At 47.4% G+C, this 18,107-nt stretch overlaps 1 protein-coding gene across 1 annotated transcript in view; it reads right to left on the bottom strand.

Annotated features, from left to right (window-relative positions):
• Positions 1-17,361, bottom strand: part of LOXL2 (lysyl oxidase like 2) — a 90,045-nt gene extending 72,684 nt beyond the window's left edge. The window contains exons 1-2 of the mRNA XM_075910805.1: positions 17,192-17,361; positions 5,089-5,527 (exon numbers count right to left, since the gene is read on the bottom strand). Of these exons, the coding sequence (XP_075766920.1) occupies positions 5,089-5,452 (364 nt within the window). The 5' untranslated portion in view covers positions 5,453-5,527; positions 17,192-17,361. The remainder of the gene's footprint in view (positions 1-5,088; positions 5,528-17,191) is intronic.
• Positions 17,362-18,107: the final 746 nt, after the last annotated feature.

Here is an 18,107-nt window from a genome sequence, read left to right as displayed (position 1 = left end):
CCCCCCAGGTAATTTGGCAATATCTATCTTTAATGGCCCCCAACAAATCCATATGTGTTGAGATGAATACATTGTAAAATCTCAGTTAATGTCAGTTGGTCTAAATCAGTTATAAATATATTTGGACACAACATGTATACTTGGTGTTATGTTCCTGTTCATATTTTTTGAACTTAAAAGTTGACAGACAACCTTTATTACCAATAATATGTAATGTACTTTACAATGTTCCTGACATATTTCAGCTTCCTGGATTTTTTTTTCATCTGGCCTTCAGATATGAAAGGCAGAGTGATTTAACACCTGTTTAGATTTGTCATCCATGTGACGAAATGAAAAGTATGCCCTTTGCAATAAACTTTGCATAAAATAGTTAATTTGCATTTAATTTTAATGGTTCAAAGAATGTCAGGCAAAATGGTCGGCCCTCACGCATGTTCACTTTATCAAATCTGGCCCTCTTTGAAAAAAGTTGGGACACCCCTGGGCTAGAGAGACGTGCTGGCTGTTTTAAAACAGCCAGTGTGTCTCTCTAGGTTACGTGCGCTCTTGCGGGGCAAGAAGACTTCACACGCTCCCCCGCCACCAGGCCCTGGTCAGCCTGGGGGCAGGGAGAACATGCAAGGTCTCCTCCCGATCGGCACCAGAGGGAACGCCAGTTTCTCTCTAGGGGGCAGGGTGTGGGAGGGAGGGGGAGACTTCTCGCACTCCCCCACCCCAGGACAATTAGGGTGGGGAGGAGCACAAGAAGTCTCCTGCCCCCCCTTTCCGCCCGAGGCCTGCCCCTCCTTTTAAAAATTATTGCCCACCCCTGTGTTAAATCCTTATGAAACTTCCTTCTGGCGAGAACGCTGAGTTTTGATTGAATCCCGCTGTTCTTTTTTTTTAAATGTGTGTTTTGGCCCAAATGTCAACAGATGCCTAATGACTTGGGAGGCCTGGAATTCCCGGTGCCCGTTTGAAACCCCTTAACGAGGCCCGACTCTCCGACAGCGCTGAGCCCTCAATTTCTGAAAGATCTGGCCCCCTTAAGGCATCACCAGGCTGAACACCTAAAATCACAAGCCACAGCTCAACAGCCTGGCCATGCTCTCCCTGCACCCGATGAAGAGAGGAAAAGTCCCCAAGCGTATCACATGGAATCCACCCTCCCACAGTGCTTTTCCCCGGTGTCTCTAAGGGCCTGGTTCTCAGAAGCACTGACCCCTGGCTTCTCCAGGGCCTTTGAGGGGAATTGTGCACCTGTGAGGAAAAAAATCCAACCCTGCGAGCTTAACGCGAGTGGCAGGCCACCCAGGGGCTGTCCCATATTAAGGACATAAGCGGGTCAGACCAAAGATCCAGCAAACCCAGTGGGAACTGGCCGGGCTGTGCCCGTGGGCATGAGCAGCCCGTGGTGCCCCCACTCCCATGCGGTGCGCGTCACACAGAGATGCACAAGGCCCCAGCAGCTTTGAGCTCCATGCGGGGCATGGTAGGCATGGTCCTGCTTTAGGGTCCTACTGGCAGCTGGCCAGAAGCCACCTAGGAGAATTACCTCTTGGCCGGAGCCTGCACCTGGCACCTCTCCCTCCCTCTCCTCCCAACTCCCTGCCCCAGGTCACAACCCAGACCCTTTACACCACCTCCTGCACCCCGGGCTTTGGTCTCAGCTCCCTCCCAGATCCTGCACCCCCTCCAACACCCGGCCCTCCAGATCCCTGCCCCAGGTCACAAACCCCCTCCTCCACTCACTTCCTCCCCTGACCTCACACCCTCTGGTGTACCCCAATCCTCTACCCCGAGCTCCTTTCTGCCCCCAACCTCCATCCCGACCTCTTGCCCCCTTCCAAAAATCTTGAAGTGCCCCCCATCCCGTTAAAAATAATTGTCCTAGGGCCCCAGGTTGGGACCCAGGCTTCAGCAATTCCCAGCCCCGGGCTACAAACAATGTAAAATCCTCATGCTAAAGCTTAACAGCCCTGAGATCTGAGAATCTGAGATTGGAGAGGATCCAGCGGAAGGCGACCAAAATGACGAGGGGGCTGGAGCACATGACTTATGAGGAGCAGCTGCGGGAGTTAGGTTGTTTAGTCTGCAGAAGAGAAGAGCGAGGGGGGATTTGAGAGCAGCCTTCAACTTCCTGAGAGGAGGTTTCAAAGAGGATGGAGAGAGGCTGTTCTCAGTGACAGATGGCAGAACAAGGAGCAATGGTCTCAAGCTCAGTGGGGAAGGTCTAGGTTGGATATTAGGGAAAACTCTTTCCCTAGGAGGGTGGGGAAGCACTGGGATGGGTTCCCTAGGGAGGGGGTGGAGTCTCCATCTCTAGAGGTTTTTAATTCTCGACTTTACAGAGCCCTGGCTGGGATGATTTAGTTGGGATTGGTCCTGCCTTGGGCAGGGGGCTGGACTCGATGATGCCTGAGATCTCTTCCAGCTCTGTGATTCTATGAACTGCAGTTCTACTAACCCCAGCCTCAGCATAGGAACACCCTGAGCCCCCAGTGCCTTGTGCAGCTGCTTTAATATACTTGGCTGGTTGATTCACACATCCTGGATCCATCCGCCAGCCTCCCTCTCTCTCCCAGGGCAAGGCAGGCTCAGACCCCCCATCACGTCAAAGCAGAAATTGCCCCAGTGAATCCCAGCTCCACAGCCCAGATGCCCTGCAGCGTGCCGAGAAAAAGCAGCCGCTCTCAGTGGATCAGAGTTTACTATTTTGTTTCAAATGTCATGGCCTCACCCTTGGAAACCTCCTGCTGGCCAGTGGAAGCCAAGATCCACAGTGTAAGAGCAACACGGGAGGTTTCACATTTCTCTCAAGTCAGTTTGAAGCCTGGCTTGCTTTTTATGGGTAATTTTATAGGTGTGGGAGTTAAAAGAGGGTGTTAAACTATGGGCCAAATTCATCTCCACTGTAACAGCATGGAATGCATGGAGTTAGATCGAAGCAGGAACCTGGCTCTGTACCCCTCATGCTACCAATTATAAACATAGTTATTGAGGCTTATGGAGCTACAAGTCGAACCTCTCTAGTTCGGCTCCCTCGGGACCTGATCACTGCTGAACCAGAGAATTTGCTGACCCATGGGAAGTCAGTATTGTCTAGCAGCGTTATCAGCACATACACTGCTTGCTGGGCTCTTAGAAGACATTTAGGAGTATATTAGAGCTAAATAACAACACTGAATACTGAGAGTCAGGCCTGGTGGCTGTAAACAAACTTTATGGGAGTGCCGGAAACTTGGCCATACCCATGCTAAGTGGACATCCGGCTAACTCAGATCATGCCGGATCACGGAGGTTGCTAAGCCAGAGCGTGCCGGACTAGAGAGGTTCAACTTGTATTCAACGCCCAAAATACCTTTAATAATCCATTCCTATGCATCACACACCAATAGTTGCCTGCCTAGATCTTAATGCAGTGCCTGTTTGGAAGCACCGATCTGAAGTGTGATGCCTTGTGTGTAACAGTCCATGTTACCTCTGTCACAGCCATGTGTCTGGAATATCAAGGAGGAGAGAAAATAAACACAGACAGTTTCATGTAAGGTTCAGTTGGATGAGAGCCCTTCCCCTGGCCAGAGCTAGTGTGTTTGGACGATTGCTGGACGATTGCTATTAAGTGGGTTTAATTACATAATTAGAAACACAGACTGGAGAGGGAGGGGCTCACAGCCTAGTCCAGAAGCCACTCAAGACAAACTGCTGCCCTCGGCAAAATTTCAGTCTGCTGCCGCCCTTCAGACAGTCCCTTACAGGCTCTCAAACTTCACTGCTCCACCCTCCCCTTCTGACACCAAAACGTAGGTGTCCTAGTGGACCACAAGCTAAGCATGAGTCAACAGTGTGACGCTGTTGCAAAAAAAGCAAACGTGACTCTGGGCTGCATGAACAGGAGTGTTGTGAGCAAGATACGAGAAGTCATTCTGCTCGACTCTGCTCTGCTGTGATCCAAGCTCCCTCCCAGACCCGGCTACTGCACACTACCAGCTCCGTAGCGTGAAACAGGAGCAGATTAAAGCACAGTAGTGAACTGTTAGCACATGGCACCAGGGTCTACATGGACAATAAAGGTGAGTCTACACTGCACCCAAAGCTCGAAATACGTTATGCAATTTGAGTGACACAAATAGTGTAGCTTATTTCGAGTGTATTTCAAAATACACTCGAATTATGGTCTACACAGTGCCAAATTTTGAAATAGAGCGCTAGTCCGAAACATCCCTTAATCCTTGTAGAACGAGGTTTGCAGGGACGCCGGAATAGCGAGCCTGTTATTTCAAAAGCTATTTCGAAATAACGGGCTTGTTTAAAAGACACGGAATAGCTATTTCGGGATACCAGAAGTATCCCGAAATAGCACCGCAGTGTAGACGTATCCTAAGTGTGCAAAAGGCCAGAGTGGAGCAACTTTACACCCCAACTGGCCATGAATGAAGCATTCACATAGACAAGTCCTTAAATTCATTTAATATTTCTTGGTCAGCAAGGCAAGATGGTCCAGCGGTTCAGGCACTGCCCTGAGCCTAAAGTGATCCAGGTTTAAGTCCCTGTTTGCTTGGGGTTTGTTTGCTTTTAATTTCCCTAGGGGTATGTCTACATTTGCAAAATAAAGAGTAATGTTAGTTCGAACCAGGGGGTTTGGTTCGAACTAACGCGTCCCGGCACACACTTTCACTTTCGAATTAGCTGTGATTCGAACTAGTGCGCTGGCGAGATCATGCTAATGAAGCACGGGATATTTAAATCCCCGCTTCATTAGCAATTTCGAGTGCCTGCATTTGTATCCCTAGTTCGAACTAGGGGGCAAGTATAGACATACCCTAGGAGGGTGGAGAAGCTCTGGGATAGGTTTCCTAGGAAGGGGGTGGAATCTCCATCCCTAGAGATGTTTAGGTTGCAACGTGACAAAGTCCTGGCTGGGTTGATTGAGTTGGGTTGGTCCTGCCTTGGGCAGGAGGTTGGACTTGATGACTCCTGAGATCTGCTCCAGCCCTAGGATTTACCACTGGAAGCCGCCCCACAACATGGGCCTGCACCGGGGGGGCCAAGAAGAACGAAGTGAAAGTAAACACCAGCTGGGCCTTGGAGACCCAACCACGTTACCTTCTCCCTTTCCATACTTGGCGCCGGACACCCAGGACACGGCCTCCATGTAGCCCATCTCCTTGCAGGCCACGTTGGCGGCGTGGATGGAGAAGTCGTCGTCACACACCGTGCCCCACTCTCCGTTATAGAGCACCTCCAGCCGCCCTTCGTTGTGCTTCCGCTTGTGGCCAGAGAACCGCAGTTGAATCTTGGGGACGTTGGGGGGCAGCTGGGGGGCATGGTATTCTGGCTGGGGTGGCTCAGGGTAGCCAGAATAATAGGGCCAGTATTCATACTGGGCTAGGCCCACGGGGCTCAGAGAAGTGATGAAGAACAGCACGAGGAAGCAGTGGTAATGGCTGACACCCAGAAATCTTCCCATTTTCAGCCCCTCTCCGAGCCAGCTCTTCTCTTTAACAGCTGGCGGTCAGTGCAGGTAGGATGCCGTGTGGGCTGGCTGAAAGGAAAGAAAACTCAGTGTCAGCGGTAAGACATCATGGGTGGTGAGTGAAACTAGGGCTTGGGGAGGCAAGACTCTAGCCCCGCCCCTTCTTCCCAGGCCCCACCCCTTCTTTTCAGGCCCCACTCCTTCCCAGGCCCCGCCCCTTCTTCCCAGTCCCCACCCCTTCTTTTCAGGCCCCACCCCTTCTTCCCAGGCCCCGCCCCCCACAGGAGCCAAGCCACCTCCCTCACAGCACCATGGGGTGGAATGAGGGCACACGGACCCAGCATCCCTGGCCCAGAGTGCGGGGAAGGCAGGCACTTGGGGGTAGCAACACTCCGCTTCCAGTATGCCTTGCAAGAGGCTTTCTGGGGGTGGAGAGTGGTCAGGGCCAGGATGGAGGTTTGGAAAGGCAACGCCTCCCCCTGCCCATCATACCCACCACCTATGTAAGGCATGATCACAATGGATATTTATATGTCCAAGTTGCTCCCTTCTGGTGTTTTAGTGAAAAATATTTTTTGGGGGAAAAAACAGTCTTGGATTTGTTCCACGGTGCAATGGAAACAAATGTCAAAACCTTAGCAGTGGGAGTGAAACTAAGTTCTTAACCTCTAGCCAGCTCCAATCTCAAAACAACTGTTAGCAGAGCTGCAATGAAAATGAGCCGAGCACACTAACCTATTCACTCCCCGAACAGCAGCCATACAAACAAAGCTACCTTAAAAATAAAAAGCTAAATTCACCCTTTACATGATGGAAAAATAGAGGGGAAGCGACAGAATAACGTGGTCAAGAGCGGCATATTTACATTCCAGTGTGAGTTTTCCTGATTCCCAATAATATTTCCATGACTGCACGTCTGGGTCCATTGATACAGAATGAGTATCCGCTGCCATGCGCGGGAATCATTTTTAATGTGTTTGAATGATATTCTCTGGCCTCCTGCTAATGTTAGAATTGAACTTCAGCCATCAGACAAGTCAGCTAGAGCAGTGGTTGGTTTTCAAAGTACAGGGCATGACCCAGTACTGGACCGTGGAATGCCAGGTGCTGGGTGGCTTTGCTGTAGGGCAGTGTTTCCGGATTTTATTTGGCCACGGAACCCATTTCAGCTTAAAATAATTTCAAGGAACCCCAAGGGTTCCCAGAGTAAAATTTGGCAAGCAAAAAAAAAAAAAAAAAAGAAAAAAAAAAGCCCCACCAGAATTGGTTGAGCAATTAAAAAAAAAAAAAACCCCTGCAAAATACTTGGTCTCTTTAAAAGGGGGCGGGGCAATGCCACATTCTTGCGGAACTCTTACTTTCGCTTTGCGGAACCCTGGGGTTCCACGGAGCACCAATTGGGAAACCCTGCTGTAGGGAGATCTGGTGACTAGTGGGGGTGCTAAGGCAGCTTCCTGCCCATCCTGGTGCCACGGACCTTGCTGCACCCCAGAAGTGACCAGCAATGGGTCCAGCTCCTAGGCAGGGGTCCACAGAGTTTCAAACACTGTCCTTTCCCTGAGCACCAGCTCCACACTCCCATTGGCTGGTTTCCAGCCAATGGGAGCTGGGGAGGACGGTGCCCACGTGTGAAAGCAGCGGGCACAGCCACTTGCGTCCCTCTGCCCAGGACTTAGACCTGCTATTGGCTGCTTCCAGGGCACAGCACGGTCTGAGGTGCCAGGACCGGCGGGAAGCCGTCTCAGAATCCCCACTGCTCTGCTGACTGAGTGGCTGGAGGGGAGCCCATGCCCAACCTGGAACCCCAATGCCCTGCCCCCAACCCTGAGCCCCCTCCTGCACCCAAACCCCTCATTCCTGGCCCCCCCGTGAAGCTCGTCCTCGAAATAAAAAATGTCTTCAATTGGGTCGTGAGGAAAAAAAGTCTGAAAACTGCTGCACTGGATCGAAGTCCAGTGGTCGAACTACTTCAGCTCACGCGGAGAGAGTGAAGCTGCCGATATTGTTCACTGAAGGTAGGAAGAGCTATTTCCCGTTTAATGAAAGAAACATGAGCCAGGCATGGTGGTGAACCAAATGTCAGCTCATTTCCTGCCCCAGCCCGCCGCTATTCCACATTGTCATTCATGCAACCCGCACGTGGAGCAGTCTGGGAATACACGGGGAGGCGCGCGGCTGAATAGTTTCCAAATGAAGCAATGCCAGAGAGCAGTGGGAAAAAGCTCCCCAAAGCAGCAGCATTCCCTGACAGCCGCCAAAACACAGGGAAGGAGAGTCACCAATACAGACAGCTAGCACGGGGGTTGGGCCAGTCTATGCAAGGTCTGTGTGGTCCCAAAAGATGGCAAAGAGGCCTAGGCACAGGGAAAATTGGATCAAGTCATAGAAAGGGACAGATGAACGCACAAGGCTCGGAGCAAAAGTATTACTCTTTGTCTTCACCATCCTCTTGTGCTTTAATTTCTTCAGATAATTCAGTAGGAGAAGCAAACATATTATTGGCCACTGCAAAATCCTGCTACAAACTCTACCGAGCTCATTGGCTGTCATCAGGAATCCCTTTTAAAAAGTTGCTGGTCATACAAACAGGAAAGTGGCTCATACATGACCAGAAATATCTGCGTCTGCTTGCTGCAAATATACCACCTTTCCTCTGGAATAATACGGATACTACTACTAATAATCATCAATTATTTCAATAGCCACCTTAAATCAAATTAGAGTCCCTTTGTATTCAAGGGCTACATGTACATTGCATGCTTATTTCAAAATAAGCTATTCCGGAATAGTTATTCTGAAACAGCTTCTTTTGAAATAGCACGTCTACACTGCAGGGAAGCCTCAAAATTAGTCCGAGGCAGGTTTCCCTAATGTAGTCATAAGAACATAAGAATGGCCATACTGGGTCAGACCAAAGGTCCATCTAGCCCAGTATCCTGTCTGCCGACAGTGGCCAGCACCAGGTGCCCCAGAGAGGGTGGACCGAAGACAATGATCAAGTGATTTGTCTCCTGCCATCCCTCTCCAGCCTCTGACAAACAGAGGCCAGGGACACCATTTTATCCCCTGGCTAATAGCCTTTTATGGACCTAACCTCCATGAAATTATCTAGCTTCTCTTTAAACTCTATTATAGTCCTAGCCTTCACAGCCTCCTCTGGCAAGGAGTTCCACAGGTTGACTACATGCTGTGTGAAGAACTTTCTTTTATTAGTTTTAAACCTGCTACCCATTAATTTCATTTGGTGTCCTCTAGTTCGTCTATTATGGGAACTAATAAATAACTTTTCTTTATCCTCCCTCTCCACACCACTCATGATTTTATAGACCTCTATCATATCCCCCCCTCAGTCTCCTCTTTTCCAAACTGAAAAGTCCCAGTCACTTTAACCCTCCCCTCATATGGGACCCGTTCCAAACCCCTAATCAATTTAGTTGTCCTTTTATGAACCCTTTCCAAAGCCAAAATATCTTTTTTGAGGTGAGGAGACCACATCTGTACACAGGATTCAAGATGTCTACTATCTCGATTTAAAGCCCCAGGAGGCACTGAGGAGGAATAACTTAACATAGAAGGGTTTTGGATTGGACTACCGTGTCTACATGTGGCGAGTTAATTCGGGCTACCGGCTTTTTAAAATGGCGACCGTCCACGAATATGCTAATCAAGCGCGGGATATTTCAATCCCGCACTTCATTAGCAACTTCGGTATGCTTCATTTGCCTCCCTAGTTCGAACTAGGGGGCAAGTGTGGACATATCCTAAGGGGGCAAGTGTGGATATACCCTAAGGTTCCACCGGATTCCTTGTTGTTTCTGCTGAAACCGACTAACCCGGCTACCTCTGGCAAGAGATCGTGCAGTTCTCCGGCACAAGCACCATCTGACTTCACTTGTCTTGGGATCTCGCTTGGCAAGGAGCAGAGAACCGTCACATAATTACAAAAAGCTTTCTGGCTTCCGCTCCACATTCATGTGTTAGGTAACTATAAAAAAAAAACCCCGACTCAATGAAACATGTATCCACAGACACCAGACAGAGCCCAGCACTCTGCCAGAAGAGAGCAGCTAGTGGGATAAATGTATTTACAACAGACAACTTTTAACAACCAACAAGAAAGAAGCCTGGGTTGTTCTCTCACTCGGCCTTAGACTCCAGATCAGAAAAAAGAAGCTCTGGTGGTTAAAAATGCTGATTTAAAAGAGCAATAGGCCTAGCCAGCCGACTCACCAACCTCTACTCTCCAGGGAAATTCTATTGGTCCATGAATCCACACTGTACCAGCACGCCCTTCAGATATGCTGTGATAGCCACTGCTATTTGCCTCCAAAATTACCTACCTGAAGAGCCTGAAGAAGGGGGAAGGTGGGGTGAGAAGCACAGGATATCAAAACTCACTCAGACACTGCGTGGGAATAGTAACATTCATAGAACAAAAATGACAAGGAGTCCTGTAGCACCTTATAGACCAGGGGTTCCCAACCTGGGGTACGCGTACCCCCAGGGGGTATGAGAAGCTTGTCAAGGGCATATGGGGAATATTTGGTAAATAACTAGATTATTCTAATTGAAATATTCCAAAAGTAGTAGGCTGCATCTAGACTGGCATGATTTTGCGCAAGTACTTTTACCGGAAAAGTTTTTCCGTTAAAAGTAGTTGCGCAAAAGAGCATCTACACTGGCACGGATGCTTTTGCGTAAAAGACATTTTTTTGCGCAAAAGCATCTGTGCCAGTCTAGACGCTCTCTTGTGTAAGAAAGCTCCAATGGCCATTTTAGCGCAAGAGGGATTATCCCTGAGCGGAAGCATCAGAGTATTTGCACAAGAATCTTTGATTTCATACATTAGAACGTCAGTGCTCTTGCGCAAATTCTCGTGGCCAGTGTAGACAGGCAGCAAGTTTTTGCGTAAAAGCAACCACTTTTGCGCAAAATCTTGCCAGTCTAGATGCACCCATAGCGTTAGTGAAAAAAGTTGTGGATTCTAGAGTCTAGAATTGATTTCCTTTCATTTTGAATAGGGGGTACAGAAAGGTTTACTAAAAGCCAAGGGAGAATAGGGACTGAAAAAGGTTGGGAACTCCGGTTATAGACTAACAGATGTATTGGAGCATAAACTTTCGTGGGCAAAGACCCACTTCATCAGATGCATGGAACAGAATCATAGAACCCCAGGGCTGGAAGAGACCTCAGGAGTCATCAAGTCCAGCCCCCGGCTCAAAGCAGGACCAATCCCAACTAAATCAACCCGGCCAGGGCTTTCTCAAGCTGGGATGATGGAGATTCCACCCCCTCCCTAGTGAACCCATCCCAAGGTATGTCTACACTGCAGAGTTTTTCCAGAAAAACGGCCATTTTTCCAGAAAAACAATACTTACGCCCACACTGCGATTGTGTAACGGAGGGGTTTTTCCGAAGGTGGTAAACCTCATTCTAAAAAGGAAGAAGCCTTTTTCTGAAAAAGCTTTTTTGGAAAAAGGCGTGTGTGGATGCGGAAGAGAGTGTTTTTTCAAAAGAAGAGGTCTCCAGGAAAAAGCACAGGTGCCCTGGTGGCCACTCCGTCCACAGTAATCACAACTGAAATGGGAGACAACGTCCAACCAATGTGGACACTGTCTTTTGAAAAAGCACGCCGCTTTTTTGTTGCACTTTTGCTGTGTAGACGCTCTCTTTCATAAGAAGTTTTTCCGGAAGATCTCTTCCAGAAAAGCTTCTTCGGAAAGAAGCCTGCAGTCTAGACTTCATCACCCTCCTTGGGAAATAGTTTTTCCTAATATCCATCCTAGATCTCCCTCCCGCAACTGGGAACCATTGCTCCTCGTTCTGCCATCTGTCACCACTGAGAAGAGCCTCTCTTTGGAACCCTGCTATCAAATCCCCCCTCACTTTTCTCTTCTGCAGACTAAACAAGCCCAGATCCTTCAGCTGCAACTTGTAGGTCATGTGCTCCAACCCCCTAATCATTTTGGCTGCCCTCCAGTGGACCCCCTCTAGTGCATCCACATCCTTTCTGTAATGTGGGGCCCAGAACTGGACACAATACTTCAGATGTGGCCTCACTAGAGCCAAATAAAGGGGGCTAATCACTTTCCTAGATCTGCTGGCAATGCTCCTACTAATGCTCCTGCTAATACTAATTTCTGGGAACTGTAGTTGCACGGGTTGGTTTCGATAGTAACATGGTAGTTATTCGCTTTTCTAATTATATTTGAATTCCCTAATTCTGTTTGTGTAATATACCTGGCCTGAAAGGGGGGATGGAAGTATGGAAAGATACCAAGAATAGCACCATGGTATCGGTAGAATCAAAGCTCTCTCCTTTCTCTCTCTCACACTTCACTGAATTCCCGTTCACTCTCCAGTGACCTTTTTAAAATTCTTCTTTGCAGCTAAGTAGAAAGAAATAATGATCTGTGAACACAGAGACACCAGTCAAGCCCCTTCCCCACCCTGGCAGCTGCAATTTCTCAGGTGTGTTTTATTTTGGCAACTGATCTTCATTTTTCTCACCTCTCCAATCTGCTTGGCGAGGAAGGAGGCTGATGCATAGAGAGCAACAGCCTCCCCATTACAGCAGGACTGACTTTCTCCAGCTCCCGGATGCTTGGCTCTCTCACAGGACTTGGTGACTAAATGGACAGTACTGTATCAGTCTGAGTAACTCTAGCAGCCAACGTGGCATTTGTACCCGACCCTTCTAATTCACAGAGGAAACGATTAAGCAGAACTTACATTTGGAACCCAATGTTATTCTAATTACTTAGTGCAAGTTAAAAAAAACTGTCTTACGGTTTCTTAAACTTCACGTCTAGACTGGCATGATTTTCCAGAAATGCTTTTAATGGAAAAGTTTTCCGTTAAAAGCATTTTCCGAAAAGCGCATCTAGATTGGCACGGACGCTTTTCCGCAGAAGCACTTTTTGCGGAAAAGCATCTGTGGCCAATCTAGATGCGCTTTTGCGCAAAAAAGCCCCGCTCGCCATTTTCGCGATAGGGGCTTTTTTGCAGAAAACAAATCTGAGCTGTCTACACTCGCCCTTTTGCACAAAAGTTTTGCACAAAAGGGTCTTTTGCCTGAACAGGAGCAGCATAGTATTTCCGCAAAAAGCCCTGATTTCTTACAGTAGGAAGTCAGTGCTTTTGCGGAAATTCAAGCGGCCAGTGTAGACAGCTGGCAAGTTTTTCTGGAAAAGCGGCTGATTTTCCGGAAAAACTGGCCAGTCTAGACACAGCCCAGGACAATTAGTCTGCCCAGACTCCTTATTTGTTTTAACAGAAGCAGTGACAACTTGAACCACGAACTGGTTTCTTTTTTTGTTTATTACTAGAAGATTTACTCAGCATTGCTCAGGTCCTTAAGTCAAAAAAGTTTTGTTTTTCTTCATTTAAATAGTTGTCCTGCGATGGGGTTGGGGCCGGGGGGTTCAGTACTCAGGCTGTCCCAGGGGAGAGAGGACCAGCCCCCTCTCACTGCAGCAGTTTGGAGCCAGGTGAGAAGTGCCTCTGCATGACCACTGCAGTTACAGATGGGAGAGGGATGCATGACCCCTGGCTGGGGACAGACAGACAGACACACAAACAGACAAACTTTCTGAAATACAGAGCAGATAGCTGTCCCTTTCTCCACTCCTGCCCCCTGCTGACCCAATAGGGTTATAGCTGCCTGGGTCTCCATTTCTGGCCCCTTGCTGTCTCCCTGTGGTCATTTTGAAGTATAATTACTTCCTGCCAGTATTTTGTAGTATAATTACTTCCTGTAGTATAACTACTTCCCTTTCTATGCTATGAGAAACAATTGCATCCTATTGTCCTGGCACAACCAAACCCTGACCTTGCTTTAAGATATGATAAGAGTAAGCTGCATCCCAAATGCGGTAGTCCTATCTCTTACTGTTTTGGAGGTGTTCTTGAACAAACGGACCCACAGATGGACAGACAGACACTTTTCTAAAATATATAGTAAGGTTATTATAATACTGCCTAACACAGCGGTGTGTATCAATAGATCTCAAAATGCTTTATAAAGAAAGGTAGTGTCATTATCCCCATTGTACAGATAGAATAACCGAGGCACAACAAGGGAATGTGACGTGCCTGTGCTCCCCCAGCAGACCTGCTGGGATCAGTGCTCCGGTCTCCTGAGTCCCAGTTCAGCACTCCATTCTTTAATGGCATGTGATTGACACATAATGAATAAGAGGCTATCATGGGGGAATGCAATGAAATCCACAGCTAGCATGCTTGGATTCATCGCAATAGAACATGTGTGTGCATGCAGACATGCTCTGAAGTGGTTTTGTGGAATGCTAGCAAACTTTCAGTGCCAGCTTTAAAAAAAAAAAAGGAAAATGCCTGCATAATGCTGATTCAGCCTAAAAGTACCTGAACTATCACTCACAATGCAGCCAGAGAGCTGGAATGGTGAATCTGTAGAGGCATAGCCCTATCTGGTTTTCCATTATGTGGACATCTATCTGGTGTCACTTTTTGGCTTTGGTCTTCCCTTGATGTAACATGGAACAACCCTTACCATGGATGGGCATGCGGGCTGGGTTTTGCATGAAGCCTAAGGGAATTGGGAACCCAAGTCCCACCCAAACTCAATGGGAGTCAGACCCTACCTCTCTTTTGAAGACCCTAGTCTGGAGATTGCTCCACTTAATAAGCACATAGAGTCTCGAGTCCCTAAAGTCACTTTCGAGTCAAGTCCCAAGTCGAATATCAAGTTTTAATTTAAAAAATGTCAAGTCACTTTGGTACAAGCCATCAATATCGGCATTTTCGGACAATTTTTTCACCAAGTCGATTTGACAAAATTAGCAAGTCATAAGTCGAGTCTCAAGTCACAAACAATGAACCCGAGTTGAGTCTCAAGTCAAGTCACCTAGGCGACTTAAGTCGGACTTAAGTTCAAGTCATGGGACTCGAGTCAACAACTCTGTTTTATACCAATGGACAAAGATATAAAGTCCTATGTGTGTCACATGCAGGGAGTTGATATATAATATCTCTCTAAAATGCACTCCACTTTACTGTCTGGGACTTGCTCTGCTTTTTAATTTTTTTAATAGATGCTTTCCATGTTTACTGTGCCACTGGCTATTTGCAGACTGTAGATTTTTACACACCAATCTATCTTTTCCCAACCCTGGATCCAACTGATCATTGGTGGTACCATATACACCTTCCTCCCCATTTCTACAGTGTTTCACACTTATGCACAGTTGCACCTTCCACCCTAAATGCTTTAGAAAGAAACTGAGAGATGGACTGTGCAATAATGTGGCCCCTTGCTGGAGAGTAGCCAACTCTAGGGTGGAACGTGGCAGGTGTAAGAAGTTGAGGATAAGAATGAATAATGGTTTAAATAGGAACCTGGAAGGAGAACGTAGGTATGGAATGGAACCTAGAGGGTAACAACTTGCAATTTCTAGGAAACTTTGATGACCACAAGTCATCAGTCTTATTTCATCATGGAAAAGACAGCACCGCCAGCAGCCAACACTGACCATTTATCCACAGAGGGGGACGGGAGTGTCACGGAGGTGGAATGCGGCTGACTAATTAAGACAACTTTCGGCTGCAGTTGGGTTTCCTTGGTAGTACTAACCCGGACAGCCTCTGCTTAGCTTGTCCAGTTTGACCAAGACCGCTGCACAGGGCTTTGAACCTCCTCCAGACATAGCGGGACATTATCAACCTAACATTCAATGAAAGTGTCAACAGCTCTTTGTCTCTGTAGATTCTTATGTTAGTACCCTTCCTCTCTTATTGATATCCGATGATCCTTATCTGCTTTTAGCTATCCAGTCTTTAGGTGCTTATAGGTTACCAGTTCTGCCTATTTGTTTTTCCCTTTGATGTTTTCATACCCTCTGCTCTTTGTTTCCCACCTCCTTCCTTTTTTTCCCTTCTCCTCTCTCCCTTCTCCCCTATTTATTTTGGGTCCGCACAACCTAAACTCTGGTCATCTGAAGAAGTGGGCTGTGCCCACAAAAGCTCATGATACCATCTACATGTTTTCTTCGTCTATAAAGTGCTACCAGACTATTTGTTGTTTTTTAAGTTTATCTTATTTGCTGGTAGTTGAGACGTGCCAGTGATGGAAAGGTTCAAAATTGGGTCTCTATCATATGTGAATCTTAAAAAGTCACCTTGTTACACTATTCTCTCCACTTGACTCTCTCAAATGTTATCGCTTATGTAAAAAACAACAACCCCAAAGCCCCTTTCTCTTGTGTGAGTTCAAAGTTCACTTAACACTGAGCAACCAAATGTACGGTCGAAAAAGATGCTTAGATTTTCTACTGTAACAGCAGCTCGTGCCAATGTTTGCATTGTCTGATTTGTAAGAGCCCTGCAGCATCCAACTCAGGAGACACTATGTGGGTGTCATAAAGTGGGTGCAATTAAACCGATGAGTGCAAACCCTAAAGCAAATTATTTTCAGTTTCTACCGAGCAGATGTTTGAAAAGAGCACGACACTGTCTTTATGAATGGATTCGCACCTGGGATGCTAACTGGTTTTTTCCCTATACTCCCAGGTAACCAAGGCAGGTTTAGCTTCAAGCTCGCCTCTCAATAGATCTCAGGTTCCCCTCCAGTGCTGCAGATAGTGCCACCTGTTGTTTTCAGCTAAGTGGTAGCCCTCATCTGAAAAGAGAACCGTCTGCTTCTCTAACACCCTCAGCACAAGGGCGACATAAAAGCCGCATTCATTCTAGAAAGCGCTCGTCAGAGGTATCGGCGCTGAAGCTTTGTTAGGTTGTATTTAGCTGTGCAGCTGGGTTCATCTCTAGGTATCGCTCTACAATTCTCTCTCATGATACTCCTGAAACCTACTGGGACACTGTTGCAGATAAAAAGCACTAAAGAACCTCTAAAGAAAGAACAGTTTGGTGCAAAGACAAACTTGCTTCAGGGGCAGAGCATTGGAGTCAACCAAATCTTAGCACAACAAAAAGAAAATTTCCTCTGATAAAAATAAATCTGTTTCTGATTCACACCATCCCTGGCCGGGGCACATTGACTTTTAAAAGTTACCTCTTGAGAATTGTTTATTCGGGCAAGAGAATTTACATGGCTCCTGATGTCTCCGATCTGTGACATTTACACCGAGTTTATTACGGTGGACTCTAGCTTTCTAGACTCAATCAGGCACAGGTTAACTTTGTGACAGCATCTACGCTGTCTCGGCTTGCAGGTATTTAGTAACATGGCATTTCCACTTCATTAGGTCAGCCCCAGCTCATTCCTGCAAGTGAGCAGGAGAGAACATTTTACCTGACCACAAACCGTCTCTGCCAACCAGCAGAGAAAATCTGTAGGAAAAAAAAAAAAAGCCGCCAAAGGAATACAAGGAGATCTGTTTCACTAGTTCTCTCCACCCCTTTGCCCGCCTTTTCTAGATGTAGATGCTGAATAACCGACTGAAGATAGAGAATAACGAGTGGTCCTGTGGCACCTTAGAGACTAACCAAAACAGATAGAATCAGGAGCTTTCGTGGCCGAAACCCACTTCCTCAGATGAATTGGAGTGAAATAAAAGATGTTCAAAGAGCGCTGAAGAGCGAGGTCGACTTTCAGCCAGGAAGCAGGCTGGGCAGGGGGTTGGTTTAAGCAGGCTGTCAGAACCTCAACACACTAAACATTACCCACACACATTAGTCTGACATTGCTGCTGTAATATAAATGCCCCTCTTTGGATTGCAATGCAGCAGGATTGCTCTTACCGGGAGATGCTTTGGTGCAGAAGTGACCTCTGTTTCTTCTCTCTCTGCACTGAAGTTCCTCTTCTGAGCCGAGCGCCGTTGGAGAGGTCCTCCCCGCTTACGAAAATATCCTGCAGCCAGAGAAATGTGCTGCAGAAATCCTGGTGCTGCTTCTTCCTGGCAAATTTCACTGGACTTATCCAAGCAAACCCCTCCCAGGACCCACCCCCTCCAAGCTCAGACACACCAGTGAGGCTGATGGGTGATATCATGGGCTTTGGCTGTAATCTGAGAGCTGTGGCATTCCTTGAGCGACGCACTAAAATGATTTGCAGCCAAGGAGGTGAACAGGGAATGCGAGCTGCTTTCCAGCAAGCCCCTTAAGTCCAGCCCATTCAAGAGACCGTACAGTGTATTATTATTAAATATCTAGATTGCTGTAGTGCCAGAGAGCTCAGCGGGTTTAGGATCCCATTGTGCTGGATGCTGTACAAACACGTAGTAAAACATGCTCCAACAACAAGTATCCCGGAGATTTCCCTCTCTTTGCAGGGCTTCAGGTTAAGTCTGCAGCGTTGCTCCTCTGAGGTTGTTTTCTGTGTAGGTCTCATCTCATTTTAACTCCTTTTGCTGTTATTTTCAGCCCCTTTCGAGCACCCTCAGCTCGGCGCAGCTTTTCACCCATTTTCATTAGCAAGGGCAGGCAAATCTGAGGCATGTCTTCACAGACCATATTACATCTGAGTCTGTAGATTCAATCTGTCACTTTCCTAGCTGAACAACTCTACTTCTCCAACTTCTTTGGAGCTCATGCCTGCCAGACACCTTTTTTGCCACGTTTGACTCACTCTTCAAACCCTTCATCCTCTTGCCTCCACTTCTTTCTGTGCTCAAGATCTTGCTGATTTCTTCAGAGAGAAAAATTACAAAATATGCG

Source organism: Pelodiscus sinensis, chromosome 28 (assembly GCF_049634645.1).
Source record: "Pelodiscus sinensis isolate JC-2024 chromosome 28, ASM4963464v1, whole genome shotgun sequence".
Taxonomy (NCBI): Eukaryota; Metazoa; Chordata; order Testudines; family Trionychidae; genus Pelodiscus; species Pelodiscus sinensis.
The sequence above is the reverse complement of the archived record's forward strand: the minus strand, read 5'-3'. Positions and strand labels throughout refer to the sequence as shown.